Source organism: Pyrgilauda ruficollis, unplaced genomic scaffold (assembly GCF_017590135.1).
Source record: "Pyrgilauda ruficollis isolate IOZ18807 unplaced genomic scaffold, ASM1759013v1 scaffold79, whole genome shotgun sequence".
NCBI lineage: Eukaryota > Metazoa > Chordata > Aves > Passeriformes > Passeridae > Pyrgilauda > Pyrgilauda ruficollis.
The window spans coordinates 4,478,805-4,496,737 of record NW_024529821.1 but is presented as its reverse complement, the minus strand read 5'-3'; the positions used below and the strand labels follow the sequence as shown (position 1 = coordinate 4,496,737).

At 50.3% G+C, this 17,933-nt stretch overlaps 1 protein-coding gene across 1 annotated transcript in view; it reads right to left on the bottom strand.

Annotated features, from left to right (window-relative positions):
* The window catches only part of LOC121363982 (ovotransferrin-like), a 21,917-nt gene extending 3,984 nt beyond the window's left edge, over positions 1-17,933 (bottom strand). Inside the window, exons 1-22 of the mRNA XM_041486790.1 lie at positions 17,776-17,933; positions 15,620-15,783; positions 15,333-15,441; positions 13,709-13,900; positions 13,391-13,526; positions 12,768-12,823; positions 11,569-11,738; positions 11,262-11,448; positions 10,176-10,330; positions 9,958-10,051; positions 9,273-9,302; positions 8,464-8,622; positions 7,217-7,361; positions 6,688-6,752; positions 6,392-6,576; positions 5,510-5,696; positions 5,074-5,107; positions 4,447-4,501; positions 2,452-2,662; positions 2,229-2,323; positions 1,331-1,408; positions 198-280 (exon numbers count right to left, since the gene is read on the bottom strand). Of these exons, the coding sequence (XP_041342724.1) occupies positions 198-280; positions 1,331-1,408; positions 2,229-2,323; positions 2,452-2,662; positions 4,447-4,501; positions 5,074-5,107; positions 5,510-5,696; positions 6,392-6,576; positions 6,688-6,752; positions 7,217-7,361; positions 8,464-8,622; positions 9,273-9,302; positions 9,958-10,051; positions 10,176-10,330; positions 11,262-11,448; positions 11,569-11,738; positions 12,768-12,823; positions 13,391-13,526; positions 13,709-13,900; positions 15,333-15,441; positions 15,620-15,783; positions 17,776-17,818 (2,633 nt within the window). The 5' untranslated portion in view covers positions 17,819-17,933. The remainder of the gene's footprint in view (positions 1-197; positions 281-1,330; positions 1,409-2,228; positions 2,324-2,451; positions 2,663-4,446; positions 4,502-5,073; positions 5,108-5,509; positions 5,697-6,391; positions 6,577-6,687; positions 6,753-7,216; positions 7,362-8,463; positions 8,623-9,272; positions 9,303-9,957; positions 10,052-10,175; positions 10,331-11,261; positions 11,449-11,568; positions 11,739-12,767; positions 12,824-13,390; positions 13,527-13,708; positions 13,901-15,332; positions 15,442-15,619; positions 15,784-17,775) is intronic.

Here is a 17,933-nt window from a genome sequence, read left to right as displayed (position 1 = left end):
GATCCTTGTGGGCCCCTTCCCAATCAGGATATTCTATGAAGGCAAAGCAAAAATTAACCAGCAGCACTCCACAGCAGAGCTCTGACTCGGGGGGCACCACCAGCCCAGCTCACAGCATTCCCAGCACCATCATTTGGTTTATCCCTTTCCAAAGGATCACCTGCCCCCTCCTGCCCTGCTGATCCCCTCCAGGTTACCTGGCTGCAGCCTTGAACCTCTCCAGGAACTGCAGCCTCAGGCTCTCATGGCCTGGAAGGTCGATCAAGGTCACATTAGTGCTCTGGAACACAGGCAAGAAGGAATTAACAACACCTGATCTGGGGGTTCCTGTGATCAAGGACTGGGGAAAAGCAGTCTGACCCTGGATTTGTGTCCTGAAGGCACAACCCCATCTGCCCTGACACAGAACATAACAGCCTCACCTACTCACACACACCAAGCCTCCCCAAATACTCCAAACCTCGCTGGGAATAACACAAAAGTGTCTTTGAAAGAGCCTTTTTTAACTGGAGGCTGCAAAGGTTTCCCTTGCCAGGAAAGGGAGCAGCCAAAGCCAGGACATGGGAGAGAACACACGGCCGAGCAGGGCCACGTCACTGCTCCCCAGGCAAGGCTGCAGGAGCCCCTTCCTTGGATTTCACTGGAAACCTTGGCTAGGATTAAAAAAAGAACCAAAAAAGCACTTTGCAAATAGTTGTCTGCTCAATTAAAGAGACACAAAAATGGGGAAAATTTTTCAAATATCCTGCACATTATTTTACAAAGTTTTTAACCTTTTTATCACTGTTGTTAATAGTGACTGAGAAGCTGAAGCCACAAAACCTCCCTCTACTTTCACAATTCACCAGCAGTTAAGGTGCTGCCAGCATTCTGCTCTCCCTGCCACGTGTGCATCCAGCACAGGAGATTTCCAGAATGAAAGAATTGCCAAAAACTGAAAACTACCAGATCTGTGGACCTAAAAATAACAAAATCCTTTCTGAGACCATATAAAGTCCAGCTGGAGCCTCTGCTCAAACCTGCTAAAGCTTTTAATTTCAGGTTTTCTTGGCAGAAACAGGAATTACTGCCGAGGAAATAGCAACAGAACAGTGAAACCCCCAGATCTCCCAACCCAGAGGTGTGGTTTTCAGTCAGAAATGTTTCACTATTTTACAAGCAAAGTGAAAAAGAACCCGTGGAGCCCAGTAATACGTTATACATCTCAGTGTGCACTGCCTGGAAAAATCCTGCCCTGCACTCCAAGTGCGGCCTGAGCAGCTCAGAAGTTTCCCAGGTTTAGCAGGGGGAGCAGGAAAAGGCTGTCCCAGGGCTGGGGCAGGGCACTCACCTTGTCCTGGCTGAGCCTGTAGACGGCAGAGCTGTCGGTGATGGAGGTCTGGGTGTCGCGGTAGCGCCCCGACAGCAGCTGGGGGGAAGGCACAGCGTCAGAGCCAGCAGCCCCAGAGGCTCCCCAGCCCCAGCCCCAGCTCAGCCTCCCCAGAAACCAAAATGGTCTCACTGGGGTAATGGCAGCAGGGATCTGATGGCAGTTTCCTGCAGGAAACCACACCTGGGGTCACTTTCCCTGGTTAGTTAATAAACGGTCATGAGGAAAATGAGTATAAATTTATATTGTGAATCTCCACTGAAACAAGAAGGAAGAGAGTGTGCCTGCAAATCCTGCAGAGTTTCCAGCTGGGACCATGGTAAGCATGGCTGTGTCCCTTTCCTTTTCAGACTTAGCAGTAACAGAATATCCAGGGCTGGAAGGGAGCCACCAGGACCATCAGCACAACCCCTGGCCTGCACGGACACCCCAACAATCCCACCCTGGGCATCCCTGAGAGTGTTCTCCAAACTCTCCTGGAGCGATGGCAGCCTCGGGGCTGTGCCCATTCCCTGGGGAGCCTGGGCAGTGCCCAGCACCCTCTGGGGGAAGAACCTCTCCCTGATGTCCAACCTCAGCTCCCCTGGCACAGCTCCAGCCGTTCCCTCGGGTGCTGTCCCTGGTCCCCGAGACTGGAGCTGCAGACTGCGGTGAGGTCAAGTATCTCTAAAACTTTTACTACGACAAATTCAAACCAAGACACAATTTCTTTGGACACTCCGTGGCGGACAAAACTCGCCCTCCATCCCTCCTTACAGCTATAAACCCCACCTTTCAAGCTTCATTAAAAGATTAAAAACCGAACTAAAGGGAACTCCATCACCTCCGTACAAGAGGCCCCCGCGCCCTCCCCACTCACCCGCGCGAAAAGCAGCGTCTTCCCCGCGTCGCAGAGGCCCAGCAGCAGCACGGCCTTGCGGCTGCTCTTCCTGCCCTGCACGAACCGCCAGATCACTGCGGGAGAGAGGAGCATGAGGGTGAGGACGAGGATGAGGAGGGGACACCCGAGCCCGCCGCTGCCGGCACCGTCGCGCCCTCAGGAGGCCGCGGGGCGGGAGGAAAGGGAAGCTCCCGCAACTCACAGAAGGTGATGGCGACGGCGATGAGCGCGACGAGCACGGAGAGCACGGCGGGGCCGCCCAGCTCCCGCCGCAGCGCCTCCAGGTGCGGCTCCAGCCCGCCCGCCATGGCCCGCACACGTGGCCACGCCACACTTCCGCTTCCGGCTCCGCGGCACGCCGGGATTGGCGGCGCGCGGGGGCTCATGGGAGTTGTAGTTCTCTCCTGAGGAGCCTGGAGAAACACGGAATGGTTCAGGATGGAAAAGCTCTCTGACCCCAGCGCTGCTAGAGCCATGTCCCGAAGTGCCACCTACACAGGGCTTTTAAATCCCAGGCAGATGTGCCAGGGCTCATTCTACAAAGAAATTTTCCGACCTGAACCTCGCCTAGCCCAGCCTGAGGCCGTTTCCCCTTGTCCTGTCCCTGTTCCCTGGGAGCAGAGCCTGACCTCCCCCAGCTGTCCCCTCCTGTCAGGGAGTTGTGCAGAGCCACAAGGTTCCCCTGAGCCTCCTTTTCTCCAAGCTGAGCCCCTTTCCAGCTCCCTCAGCCCCTCCTGGTGCTCCATTCCCTTCCCCAGCTCTGTTCCCTTCCCTGGACACCTCCAGCCCCTCCATGTCCTTCCTGAATCGCTGGGCCCGGAGCTGTCCCCAGGGCTGGAGGTGCCTCACAGGTCCCAGCACAGAGGGGCAGTCACTGCCTGGGCTGCTGGACCCACCATGGCTGGGACAGCCCAGGGGCCATTGGCCTCCTGCCCACCTGGGCACACCTGGGCTCGTGTCCAGCCGCTGTCACCAGCACCCCCAGGGCCTGTCCCAGCTTTCCAGTCACTCTGTCCCCAGCCAGGAGCATTCCATGGGGCTGTTTTGTCCCAGGCTGTTCGTACCAGGCATCAGGAAGCAGAGCCAGACTTCCCAAAGTGGTGCAGGGTGAGGAGTAACATTAATAGATGGAAACGAGACGGGTTCCAAGTGCATACGAGAGGAATGTTCTCCTTTGGGGGCTGCCCGGAGCAGGACAGCCTGCCCAGGGAGGCTGTGGAGTTCCATCACTGGAGGTCAAGCCCTGAGCACCCTGGCTAATCCCTGTCCTTGAGCAGGAGATTGGACTGGAGACCCCCAGAGGTCCCTCCAGCTTGAGTGATCCTTCCTTTTATCCTTTAATGCCTTCTGCTGATGGTCAAGACCTTGCACCTCACAAGAAATGCAGATGGTGCAGCTTTTTGGGGGGAAAGTTCTCTAACTGTAGCCATACTGAGTTGTAGAAACAGCCTGTTAGAGGCACTCTTTCTTTGCTCGCTTTTAAGAATGGGTTATAAAACCACCTGTCCAGTGTATTCATCCTGCATAAACGGAGGGGCTACATTTAATCCTTTCCTGTCACACTCTGCATTTCTGCCATCCAGGGGGATTTTCAGCCAGGCTGCTGGACTTGTCACCACACTTAGCATATGCATCCAAAAATCATCAAAATATTCATTCCCTCAAGGCCAGGAGCTCTGTGCTCTCAGCAGCTCCTCCACACCTGCCTTGACACCAGGACTGAGACATCCTGGATGAGCCCAGGCTGTCCCAGGATTGCACACCCTGGATGAGCCCAGGCTGTCCCAGGATTGCACACCCTGAATGAGCCCAGGCTGTCCCAGGATTGCACACCCTGGATGAGCCCAGGCTGTCCCAGGATTGCACGCCCTGGATGAGCCAGGCTGTTCCAGGATTGCACACCCTGAATGAGCCCAGGCTGTTCCAGGATTGCACATCCTGGATGAGCCCAGGCTGTTCCAGGACTGGGACATGCTCCATGAGCCCAGGCTGTTCCTCTGGAGCACAGGGCTTCATCAGCCCTTTTTGCCTTGCCTTTTTATTTTCACTGTGGCTCAGAACCAGGCAAAACAAACTACCTGTTTGTTTTCAGGTCAGCAGCACAAAATCAGACAGGCTGCCAAAACAAACACATTTCTGAGCAAATCCTAGATTTTTCCAGAAAGGAAACCCAAGGCTGGACTCTCCCCATCAATACATGTATGCCCTCAATGAGTCCTGCCTGCTGGAAGGGCCTCAGGGCCAGCTGAGATCTGACACACAGCAGCTTCTGTTCACACCTCCCATCTTACTCCCACTGTATTATTTTGGTTTGGAATGGTTTTTATTCCTTCTTCAGCCTTCAGCTTCCCCAACACAAACACTCTCCCTCTTCCTGTGTCCCAGCCACACTGTCCCAACCCTCACCTGCCCGGGAGACAATGGGATAATCTGGGCAGAGCAAAAGCACAGAGAGTACAAAGCACCTGTTAATTAGGCTTCAGGGTGTATTAAATCCATTTTGATTTGGCAAATGGTGCAAGAAATTTCCCTAAAGGGCAGCAAGAGCCATGCTGGTGTCTGTCACTGTCCTACAGCGAGGGGCACTGAGGAAGGAATGGGCTTAAGGACCATTTTGAAAAATCTCAGGACACCTGTTTAGATTTTAAATTTTATTTTTTGCTGTGCTGGCAGCAGAGAATTGTAAAGTGTCAAAGAGCTACTTTCAGAGTGATGAGGGAGGGCTGAGGAAGCAGTGAAGGCAGAGGGCCCTCTGTGGGTCAGTGTTCGCTGCTGAGGGCACGAGAGGAGTCATGGCTTGAGGTTTTCTCCCCCACCTCACTACTTGTCTGCAAGGAAGGTGCACACCTGGAGAAGATCTGGAAAGGGAAAAAGACAGGGAGAAGTTCAGATCCTGCTTTTAAACACTCCCGTCCCACCAGCACACACCCAGCCATGCCAATGTCACACCATGGAAAATCCACAGTGTGCCACAAAAAAAAAGCTTTAACCACAAATCCCACACTGCTGGGTCCTGTGGGGGCTCTCTGTGCTGTTTCTCAAAGTCCATATTTTCTAAAGGTGAGGAAAAGTCTTTTATTCACATTGCTGCCAGAACAGCAGATTTTAAGTCTGTTCTCAGTTCACCCAAGGAACTTTGGAAAAGAATATTGGCATTTTCTTCCTTTAAAGGCATGGAATGGACAGTTCCAGAAGAAACTGCTCATGCCTGCAAGGTAAGAACTGCAATTCAGGACTTCCTCTGGGGCTGTTCCAGTTACCTGATGGATTGCAGGTGTTGAGGCTGGCAAGTGAAGCATAGTATTTATCTCCAAGGAATTCCTTGTACGATATTCCATCACGAAGCTTGATCAGGCACTTTGTCCGGTCTTTAAACAGAAGATCCTTGGATTCATATGCAAACATATTGAAATCATCTTTCCTGGTTCCTTTTGGTCCAAACAGCCTCTGAAATAAAGGCACAAAGAGGAGAGAAGTAGAAAGCTGGCCTACTTCTTCTTCCTGGTTATTCACCATCAGCCTGGGAAGCCCCAAGCCAGGCTCTAGATTTAGGATTGAACCTTCTGTCTGTGTGCTTAGAGGAGGGATTGCTCACGGGGAGGCACATTTCTTGCCCCATTTTAACACGTCCCTGTGTGCAGAGATGCTGCCAGCAGCACCTGTAACTTAACCATGAGTAGAAGCAAAAGGCCCCAGGTGCCTCTGACCAGGCCCTGATGGTGGAGCCAATATTAATGTTTGCAGGGAGAAACAGAGATGGTTCAGCCTGGTTCTGCTCAGCTGTGTGTGTGTGCAGGGAGCCTGCTGCTGGGGCTGAGCCTGACCCAGCTGTGGCACAGACCAGGCACCACAAAGGAGTTTCTGAAACACCCCAGCAGGAGCAGAGGCCAGAAAGGAGGCGACAAACTCATGTCACACAAGTAGAGTGTGACAGCAGCAACAGCTGCAATCCCACTGCTACCTAAAGGTGTGTTTGCCAAGGTGGAAGAGGAGAAAGAGCACTTGGGAAGGGTTAGAGGAAGGGGGAGGCCAAGGGACAAGGCTGTCACCCCGCAGCAGTGAGGTAAAAGCTTCCACCCATGCTGACTTGGGGAAAATCAGAGCAACCCCACGATATTTTTCCTACTCTCAGCACTACAAACCTCTTGGTTCTCCAGCATCTCACGGACTTGTGCTGCTTTCTCAGGACGTGCCATCACAGCGTGGGTAGGGACTTTGGCCAGGTTGCATCTTCTGTAGTCCATGACATTTGCCCGCTGGCCGTCAGTGCACAGCAACTCAAATTGGTCCATTTTCAGATCTTTGGCCCAGCTTTCTGTGTTTTTGCCTTTAAAGAGAATGGGTTTGGAGATTCAGAGAGCTTGCGTGGCAGGAGAACATCAGCCTCAACACCACCTAGGCAATCATGCAGATGGGGAAGGCAGCCCTGACCACGTACCATCAGTGTTCTCCTCAACGATGGAATGCTTGATAAAGGCCACATCCCCCTGCTCAACCAGACACCTGGGAAGTAGAAAGAGAGGCCAGTGATGTAAATGCTTGAATCCTGTCCCTTTCCCACAAATTTAATTTAGACTTGAGTCTTATTCTGTACAATTAATCTCCAAGGACATCCAGGTTTAGGAGTCCTGCCACAAATATTTTAAATATATCTGAAACACAGCCTTTACACTCCTTATTTATGCTAAAAGAGGAGCACTTCTGCCATTGTGACAGGGCTTGTGCCTCTCCAGGTTTGCCCGGAGGCACCAGGACATGAATTTTACAGAACAGGGATATTTCACATCAATTTTCAGAAAGCAAAGAAAAAGCACGTGACACATGTGTAGTATTACAGAGATATGTCCTTTCAGTGGTGTGCTGGAAAAAAAGAGTTAGTGCCGCCATGAGGCTGTACTTCAGCTGTGCCCTGGCCTCTGTGAGCAGCCCCAGGACACGGAGGCAGCCTGGCTGTCCCCAGCACGTACCGTAAAGCTCCGGTGTAGCCGTAGTACTGCTCGTGGCTGCTGGCAACGCACTTCTCCGGAGGAACCCCGCCTGAGCCCTTGCACAGCTGGCAGAGGCGGGAGTTGGGAGGAGACCCGGGAGCACAGCCCTGGCTGAAGTATTCATCTGGAGGCAGGGATAGGAGAAATTCACTTTTCCTGCCCTGAAAAGTTAGGTTTTATTGTAATAACACGTTCTTGCTCACAGGGGGCTGGGATAAGGAGCGTGACTTAGTGGGCAGCAAATCACATGCATCCAGCTTTGACCACGGAACTCAGGTCCTGCTGTTTTTGCTAATTATTGCTATTGTTGCCCAGAGAAGCTGTGGCTGCCTCTGGATCCCTGGAAGTGTCCAAGGCCAGGCTGGATAGGGCTTGGAGCAACCTGGGATAGTGGAAGGCGTCCTCATGGCAGGGGGGGAAGGGGATGACCTTAAGGGGCCCTTCCCACCCAAACCATTCCTTGATTCTGTGATTCTGTGATGAAGCAGGGCCTAAGGCTCAAGTGCAATAGGCACTATCTTGGCATAAAAAGAGGAATGTTTTTCCTGCAAACCATTCCCAGCTCCCACAGAGCCAGCCCGAGCCTCCACAGCCTTTATGGGTCAGCAGAGGTGCAGCAGTGTCAGAGCTCTTGGGGTAGAAGGGACAGTGGGAAATCAAGGCAGGAGGATAGAGAAGCCAAGAATAAAACTTGCTAACACTAATATCTTCAATCTTTTAATAATTATATGCTTCCTTTGTCTTGGTTGTTAACATTGATAATGTTTCCAAATTATTTTTGTTGGACCATAACTCTCAATGAAGTCTCAGTAGGATTAAGTTTCTTAAGATCAGCCTCTGCCCCCTGTTCTCAGCCCTTCCCCTCCTTTGAGTTTCATCCTTTATCCCCACACCACACCCTGCACAAGCACCAGGCCCATGTGGGGCAGCCCACATTCCCTTTTCGGGAATACCTCCTGGGCTGCTGCAAAAGGAAGGGGAAAGATGTGGGAAAAAAAAGCAAAGACCCCCAAAGCAGCTGATGTGCTATATCCTACTCTGAAACAGATGCCAAAAGCCTAGAATTTTGCTCAGTGAAACCTTAAAAAACAGCATCTTCTCCATTTCCTCCCTCCAGAAGGGAATCTTTGAGGCACAAGAAACTTTGAAAATCCGATGAAGGATGGTAAAAGATTTTTTGTGAGCTGGTTCCCGCCCCAAAGAAATGGATTCCAAGCTGGACTCACCGAAGTTGCAGTTGCCTGTCCTGTTGTGGATCAGGCCCATGGGGATGTTCCAGCCAGCAGTTCTCCCCACGGCTGTGTGGCACGACTTCTTACCCTGCAGGTTGTTCCAGTTGATATCCTTGTTAGACTTCTTCACAACAGCCACAGCAAAGTAGGTTGCTTTCAGAAGATAAAATAGAGAAGAAATGAGGCCTGGCCCAAGGATCCCTTAGGAGAGAGCACTGGCTTCCCTTGGGAAAGGGCACCTACGAACAGCACTGAATTACTCTGTGCTTATAAGTACTTGGCCAGGCAGCAATAATGGAAGAGTTTATAGATGTGATGGATCTACTTCTACCACACCCCTGGGAAATTATTATCCCTGACATTTCCCTGCCCTCCAGAGCTCTGATACATGGGTACAGGAGAAGGCTATGAGAAGGCAAGGCACATGTGAGGATTTTGTGTTCACTCCTGATTTCTTATTCTCTCCTTAGCAATGGACAAAACCCTCCCCTCCTCTCCCTCTTTCCATTTCTAAAAAGAACAATTTCCTAATGCTGCAGCCCAGACCCTCTTTCTCTGTTCACAGCCCTGACAGTTACAGTGTGACCTCACCAATCTCTGCCACTACCAAATGCTTCACCTTGATCTTATTGCAGCCCCTAATTTTCTCTCCAACTGCTAAACCTCTCTCCCAAAATTCTAATGTCTACACTGGACACTCTTTGGGTGGAGACTGGCCATTTGTTCTCCACTCATGACTCATATCTACTTTTCTACTTATATCCCTCTGGACGGTTTTCTGTCCCTCTGTTGGCAGTAATTACCTGGTTCTTCTTGTGATTCACAGTGATTGTCTGTGAGAGGGGAGAAGAAGAAAATTTTAAGTTAAATACACCTCAAATCCAAAAGAAGAATCAAGCTCACTAATTTCTGGAGAAACTCTGTTGTAAAAGTGACCATTTCAAGTAACACCTTGTGCATCAGCAGAACAAAGCACAGCCTCCATCTGCTCCTCTGAGCTAAAACAAGCAGTTTTACCAAGGCTGGTCTAAAGGACTAGGGCATCCTAATTAACACAGAGTTCCTGACTATCCATGCCTGCTCCACCAAGGCTGTTCAGCTCTCATGGAAAGACAAGGCATGCAATGGTGAGCAGAGTTGCCTCAGAGCACCGTGTGTTAGGTTGGGTATCAGGAAAAGGTTCCTCCCCCAGAGGAGTGGGGTGCTGGACACTGCCCAGGCTCCCCAGGGAATGGGCACGGCCCCAGGGCTGCCAGAGCTCCAGGAGCCTTTGGACAACGTTCCCAGGCACAGGCTGGGATTGCTGGGGGGTCTGTGCAGGGCCATGAGTTGGATTATGATCCTGGTGGGTTCCTTCCAACCCAGGATATTCTGTGATTTCTGCAGGATCCAGCACTGCAGGTGCTTTGTAGGATTCCAGAATAGAACCGACACTTTGGCACCAGCCCATTCCCCACCACCTGGACCCTGAGAGAGAGCTGTGCTTACCCTCATAGCTCTCTGCCATCACTGGCACCAAGCCACACATGCCAGCAGTGTAGACAAAGCCTCCATCTAAGCTGATGGCATCTGCTTCACCTTTCTGAAAGGAAAAGGTGCAGAAATGAAATGCTGCACGTCCCCAGGCCAGTGCTTTCCATAGCTCAGGTGGTAAAAGAAGCACCTGAGAAGTTCACAGTGAGAAGAAAAGGTAAAAAAAGCTGTACCATGATCTTTGTGACACATTCCTTGGTGTCCTCTGCCACAACACACTCCACATCCCCGTTGCTCATCACGCTCCAGACGTCACACTTCTTCTTCTCATCCCTGCCAATGGCACACCACTGGATCTTGTTGTCCCTGCGGCTGGGGGTCAGGCGGTCTGCACAGGCAGCACAGGGAAAACAGGGGTGAGCCCTGCAGAGCCACGTCCTGGTGTGAGGGACTCAGCCACAAACCACCTGTACACACCAGCCTGCTGCTGCTCAGGGCAAGGAGTTCTTGTTAATTAAGCCCTGGGCTGGCAAGAGTAGAAAAAGTGATTCTTGAGCTGAAAAATCAACTTACAGGTCAGAAAGGTGAATTGCTGCATAACACAAGCCATTCAGGCAGATTTCTGTTAGCTAAAACAGCATAACCATTAAATACCTGTGTGATAATAGCACTTGGAATGGCTGCTTGAAATATGTCCCACATTTCTGCACTCCTCACAGCCCAGACAGCCATGAGACTAAGACCACACTGAACTGGAAACCCAGTTATGTTTCTGTAGAACAGCATTTGAATAATCTGGTTTAATGCTATGTGAAGTCCATTCACCCCTTCCATAAATATCACTTAACAAAAGTGCTTTATGAATTCTAAGTGGATTTCAGAGATCATTTGTGGGATGTTTGACTGTCAGAAAGCTATCACAAAATGCTTGATGAGTCTAGATGGAAATCAAGGACACTTTTTCTCTCAAGTGTCTGAACCTGGTGTCCTGGGACGTTCCTTTTTTTTTACAGCCAAGAAATGGTTTTTCTAAGCAGCAGTTTTGACCATGCCCAATCTCTACCACCAGCTGAATAACTGGTGTAGAGTTTGTGTAGATTTTCCATATTTGCCAATGTGGTAATTTGGGTTTGGATACAACAAATTCCTGTTGATGTAAGTGAAGTTTGTGAAGGTTCTGTGATTTCACTCAAAATATTTTGCAGATGATAGTCTGTGTCTGAAAAAATCATGTTCCTTTGGCCTGGCTGTATTTGCCAATGCCAACTCCTCCACACAGCCCATGCTGACATGACACTGGTGTTTGATGTCCTGCCTACCTTGCTGGAGGCTCTGGACAGCACTGTAATACTCAAAGCCCAGGTAGAGCTGAGAATCCATCAGTGGTGGGATTTGCTTCAGCTGTACTGCAGAGTCTTTGAAAAGCAAGTCTTTGAGGCTGGGGTCCTTCTTGCCAGGTGGCCCAAAGAGGTGGAAGGTGCTGGTTGTGCCCACACCAAATTTTTCCTGCCAGAAGGGAAAAATAATCAGCAAAGAACCACACCAAAACTCTTGGAAAGCTGGAGAGAGCAATCAAAACCAGAGGACAGGGGATGTTAGAGGAAGGAGAGGAGAGATTGGTGGTACCTGTGCTTTGGAGAGGAAGTTCCAGATGTCATTGACCTTGCTGTCATCTCGAGCCACCACGGCGTGAGCAGGAACCCTGGCCCAGTGACAGGCCTTGTAGTTGTCCACGGGCTGGCGGGTGCCGTCCAGACACAGGAGCTCGTACTCGTCCTTCTCAGCTGGGGCATTTTCTGAAGGAATGGAGGAACCATGAGTTGCACCACCATGAAAAGAGACAGAAAGGCCAGTTTGGGAAGCTCTGTGATTAACTGATTTCTGTTGAAGCTCTGGGGGGAATTCTTTGCAGAAGACAGGTTGAAGGCACCCCCCTTGCAATGGGGTCATCTTGGGCATATCAAGGCAATGCCTTTGGAAGAGACATCACCTCAGCCTCTGCCATAACTAACCCAACAGTGTCAGGATTTATGCACAAAGGGACACAAATAGGTTTACAAATTCCGTACAGATGGATTGAGCAGGTCAGGAGCTGCACATGGTCAGTGAAGGCCACAAGGTGACTAATGTCAAGGCTGCAGACAAAGCCCAGGACTGAGATCACAAGGCTATATGAGAATTCAAGACTTTTGAAGATCCCTGGTCAAGGCAGGGACAGAGCAGGATGTTCCAGGTACATCTTGAAACCCTTCAAGGATGGAGAGTGCACAGCTGTCCTCGACAACCTGTCCCAGTACCTCATTGTCCTCAAGGAGAAAAAAATTCCCCTTGTATCAGGTCCCCAGGCTGATCAAGCCTATCCCACAGAGCAGCTCCTTGCAGGACAGTTATCCCTGCCCCATGACCACCTTGGTGACCCTCCACTCAGCTCACTGCAGGTCCTGGGTGTGCCAGGCCATCCTTGGTCTCCACAGACTTAGTGAACTCTTGCTGTGGGCTGAATTCCCTCCAAAATCCCTTCCAGAGGGACAGGCGACCTGCTCATTTTATTGCTCACATTACAGCTGGCTCTGAGATACAGCACCAAGCAAGTTTTCCAACTACAAAGAAGAACCTCAGAGAGGAAAAAGTGGATCCACCATAATTCCCATTTGTCATTAGCAAGGATGAGTCAGTTCACAATGTGCAAAACTTTTTTCAAGAGATGAAAAAGGCATTTTGGCCTGGAGAGGAATGAAAGCTGCACAGTGCAGACAAATTGTAGGATGGAGTGGCAGCGAGAGGTGGGACCAGAAAGAGGAGAAATGAGGGATCTTGCAGTGTACCTTGAACAGTTGTGTGTTTCACAAAAGCCACGTCTCCTTTGCCATCTTTCAGACAGCTGCAGGTGGGAGAAACAGCAGTTAGAAAAACAGACATTGTGACTCCCTATCTCCCGTTTCAACAAATTATTTTTGGCATAAACTGCAACCACAGAGTAATGGTCTTCCCCAAAAAAGCTATGCTGGAAGGGAAGAAATTGTAATGGCAGAGAAGTAATTCAGTCTCCTCAGGACCCATTGTCACCCTGACTTTTTTAAGATTTTCTAAGCCTTCTGATGTTTACATTCATGTAACGAAATTTCTCACACACTTTATGTAAATAACTTATTGTTTTGCATTCTTTTATGGAAGAAAAAAATTTAATAGACTGTTAGTTTGTCCAGTGTCATTTGAGAGGTGACACTTTCACCCTCCAATCCACTGTCACTTTTAGAAATCTATAAATGTTAGAGACAAAAAATAAACTTCCCCTTTTTACCTTGAAAAGAACAGCGAGTCCATGTGGTGCTGTTTTGTGTCCTAAAGTAACAACCCATGATTCCAACACAGCCCTCCTTGGTATAATAAAAAATTGCATGTGTCAGGGCTAGAATGTTCCCCCAAAGGAAAAATAACTCTCACTCACTGAAAAGCTCCAGAATATCCAGAATAAGGTCCCGTGCGGGACATTTTGGTCTTGGCATCCCCCTTGCACTGGCGGTACAGTTTGGCTTCAGTGGTGACACCAGGAACACAGCTGGCAGAGAAGAAATTGGCCACAGCTATGGATGAGAAGGAAGCAACAGTTGGTCAAAAATTCACTTTTAGGAAGACTTGGAAGGGAGGGGATCCACATGAAGGGAAATGTCAGTGCCCTGCGAGCTACCTCCTGACCCCACAGAAGGTTGGGCAGCAGCCCTTTCACCGTGCACCCGCCGTGGCTGAGCTCCCAGCGCAGTCTCACCTTGCTCGATGGAGCCCGAGTCTTTGCCGTCCCACTCGATGGCCCTGCGGTGGATGAGTGTCCCAATGGGGATGACCCAGCCAGCCGACCTGCCCAGCCCCGTGTGGCACGAGGTCTTGCCCTGCAGCTCATCTATGGAGAAGCCTGTTCCTTTCTTCACAACGGCCACGGCGTAGTAGCTGGTAGTGGAGCCTGCAGTGCAGGAAAAAGAGATTAAGCAATGGGAGAAGAGGACTTAGGGACATTTCAAATCCTGCTAAACCCCCAATATCAGGGAACAAAGTGCTGTGCTTCTAAACAATCAGCTAAATTCGTTGAACACTTGTGGTTTTCTCATTTTCTTGGGGGTGAGCTAATGCTGCCCTTATTGAACTAATGCTGCACATTACAACTTCCAGTAAGTGATCTGAAAATGCTATCAGCATTTTCTCTTCTGCTGAGGATATTGTGCACCACCTGACACTTGGCTTTTGGGGAGCAGCAAAACACAGAGCTGTAGAAAGAACCAGAAATAAATAGTCTCAGGGAGGTAGAAAGGCATTGATGGGAGAGAAACAGCATCTCTGTGAGCACAAGGTCAATGTCATCACCCCATGAGAGGTGCCATAGCACCACCACAGTCCCTCCATGTGTGCCCCAACCACTAAAAGCAGCTGAATGGCTGCTCTGGGAGACCAGAACAAAGGTGCCATAGTTTTATAAGGAACTTCAATGAATCTTTTTGCAAGTCTCCACTGGCAAGTCTCTTCTCACATGCCATTGCTCATGAACACCTTGTGAAACTGAAACTCCATATTTAGTCTTTAGAATTTTACCCAGTTTGTCACACGCCATATAGGGATACAATGACGGAGTTTTGGGGGTGGCACAGACCTCAGCCTTTAAGGTTTAAGATCTTTTTCTTAACTACCACATTGGGAATTACTCTGCTGCGTTGCTTTGATCCTGAAACAGGCTGAACTCCAGGGAAGAGGTCAAAAGAGACTGGAGCTTTGGATGTGGTGGGGAAATGGCATCTGTTTGGCTCCCAGGAAGAAGAGGGAGAGATGAGGATGGTACAATGGGTGAATAGGGATGGAGCTATGGATCTTACTCTGATCAGAAGGGATTGTTGCAGAGCCCTTTTTATGCTTCTCCTTTTTTTCCTGGGGATTGCCTGCATTTCTTGCCTCCATGATCTCAATTGGGTGTCCCTCCCAGCCACTAGTAATGCTGTTGCCTCTCCAATCTTTTTTTTTTTTTCTGTCTTGATGACTGCGCAGGAAATCACAGAACTTATCTGTGCCTCTCAGCTCCGTGTTTTACCCACAGAGTTCACTGACAGCAGAGTTCTGGGACCAGCCCCATTTTTATGCCATGATTCAGGAGGACCATGATTTCTGCTCATAGGATCAGAGACCTGCACTGCAGCAAATGACAAGAAATGGGGCACTGGATCCTGTGACCATGGGTGATGATTCACATTTTGCTGAACTGCCCCCCATGCCTTCCCCTCTGGGAGCTGGAAATCAGGGGCAATGTCTTGGACCCCCAACCAAAATAGTTGGGAACACTGTATGGAAAGGACTCTGCACTCTTAGTTTGTTACCACCACTCAACTTAAAAATATTGCATGGAAATGTACCTTCACTGTGTTCATAGACCTCAGCAGCGATGGGCTTCAGCTTGTAGGGAGCAAGGCCTGCCTCAAAAATTTGACCTCCATCCAAGCTAATGGCATCTGCTTCACTATTCTAAACAACAAAGAGATTTCATCAATTAACAAAGAGCAGGAAAAGCGCTTCCCAGAGTCTCTCCTGGATCCTTGTGCATAACAGTGGGATCACAGGTAACAACCAGGGACTGAAACTCCATCTCCAGGTGTAACAGGCTGCTGAAACATCCCAGCAGAGGAGTTTGCTGCCCACTCACCGAAATGGCTTTTATGCAGTCGAGGTATGATGCTTTCTGCAGGCAACTGAAAGCAAAGTTCTCCTGTTGCATGTGGTCCTTCAGGCTATTGCATATTTTCTCTTCTGCTGAGGATATTGTGCACCACCTGACACTTGGCTTTTGGGGAGCAGCAAAACACAGAGCTGTAGAAAGAACCAGAAATAAATAGTCTCAGGGAGGTAGAAAGGCATTGATGGGAGAGAAACAGCATCTCTGTGAGCACAAGGTCAATGGCTCCCTGTGAGCACAAGATCACTGCTTCTCTGTGGTCATGGCTTTGGGTGATGGCCACGTGCAGGATCTCCCAAGCTGTGCAGGAAGGTCCTTCCTTTCTTTCTTGCTTGATGTGTGCCCCATCAGGAACCTCTGGGATGATCATTCCTGTCCCTGGACTATTGTGATTCAAGCAGCCTGGACTCACAGCAGCATCCACAGGATTAGCAGAACAAATCCACACATTTCAATAGAAATCAAGGTCAAGCCTTTGCAAAAATGGAGAGAGAAGTTGGAGCACTGAAGCAGTGCTCCAATAACCCCAGAGGGGGAGCAGCTCTGACCTGGCCAGGCTGTGTGCAGTGCACTGCCACTCTCACCTCCTTGGCAGCTGGATGATCTGATCTATTGAACTGTCTCTGTGTCTCCTTCTCCACTGCACCCCATGCTGCTCTGGGGGACCAGAACAAAGCCAAAGCCTCCGGTGGATGCAGGTTCATGTCTCCTCCAGAAACCTGAACCCAGGAATGCTGGAAACTTGCAGTTCAAGGATGTGGCCAGCCTGTGCTGACAATTCACCTTCACTCTGCCCTCCTGGGCAGGGCTGTGCAGACCAAGAGGCCACTTGCACCCCCCTCTCCCTCCAAACCTCGATGGCACATTTCCTCCAAACACCTCCAGATTAACCTGTGTCATTTCCATTTTCTCCTTCATCTCAGAAATAACCTCTCTTTACCTGATTCCTGAGCCTCCCAGTGGAGGTGCTGAATTTGGCCACAGGGAGAATCCTTAGCCTCAATTCCTATAGCCACCACCTCTTTTTTCATATGTTTTTCAAGTTCCTCGTACATTTTTCAAATCTTGGCTGCACAAAGCCATGGTCACCTTAACCTAATGCTGGCAAGCACCCTGCCTGGGGCAGAGGCTGGGTGGGGACCTCCTGAGGGAGTCAACCCAGCTGTACTGGTGGCACTGGGAAGGTAATGGCAGCCTGAGTGCTCCAGCCACTGTCACAGACCTTTTGGGTGACCTCTTATCTCTTTCTGTGCAGGGGAGGAGGAGGAGGAGCCATTAAAAAAACATCTTTGCATGCTAATATTCAGCAGAGGTGCTGAAGGACTACCTGATGCCAGAGGCAGAGGGAGCACTTTCTAACAGAGGACATTAATCACCACCACACTTTATGGAGGATCAGAAGATCCTACTGCCTGCTCCAGGAAGGAGATCCCTCCTTCCCTGTCCAGGCATCAGTCCCCAGGCAGGTGCAGCCAGCAGTCTCCTTAACACAGCTACCTGCTCATTGCCTGCCAGAGCTGTGAGCAGAGAAAGAGGAAAGAATCTCTCCAAGCAGAGCCAGCCCTGCAGCAGCACAAATTTGGCATAAAACAGGCAGGAGCCTGAGCAAAGTGCACAGAGCAGCGCAGGAGCAGAGTGGGAAGCACAGGGCATCTTTCGTTATTTAAGCTCTATTTTATTGTCACTGCCCTCAAGTTTAACCAAATACATGTACAAGCTTGACAGGCAGGTCTTGCAATAATGTCTCCCCCCTGGCTGAGCCCGTGCTCCTCTCCCAGCACAGCATTGGCCGGAGGATGATTTTTCCCTTCACCCGAGTGCGGAGCCTGTCCCAAGCATTCTCCTCCGTGCTGGTAGGAGCAGAGCATCCCTCCTCCTTGCAGTGTGGGCACTGCAACCCTCCCTCCATCCCACGGGCTGGCCAAAGCTGCCGTCAGTAACATCAAAACACCATCCTCCTTGACAGATCCACAGCTGCCAAAGCAAGCACCGCTTCGTGTCCCGGCTTTTCCTTAACAGCTGCCTGGTCTGGCCACAGCTCCAAAACAGCCTTGCCTGGGGGAAGCCTGGGGTCCACGGAGGTTTTGACTTCCTTCCCCCAAAGGCTGCTTTCAGCAGACACTTACCCACTATCCCGAAGGATAGCACAGTGAAGAGTGCGGGTTTCATGCTTGAGCAGGGGGTCAGATGCCGTGGGAGGGGTGCAGCAGCCTTGGTCACAGACCGTCCCCTCCAAGTCTGTGATGGCTCTGGAACCGCTTTCTGCCCCTTTTATAGAGCAACA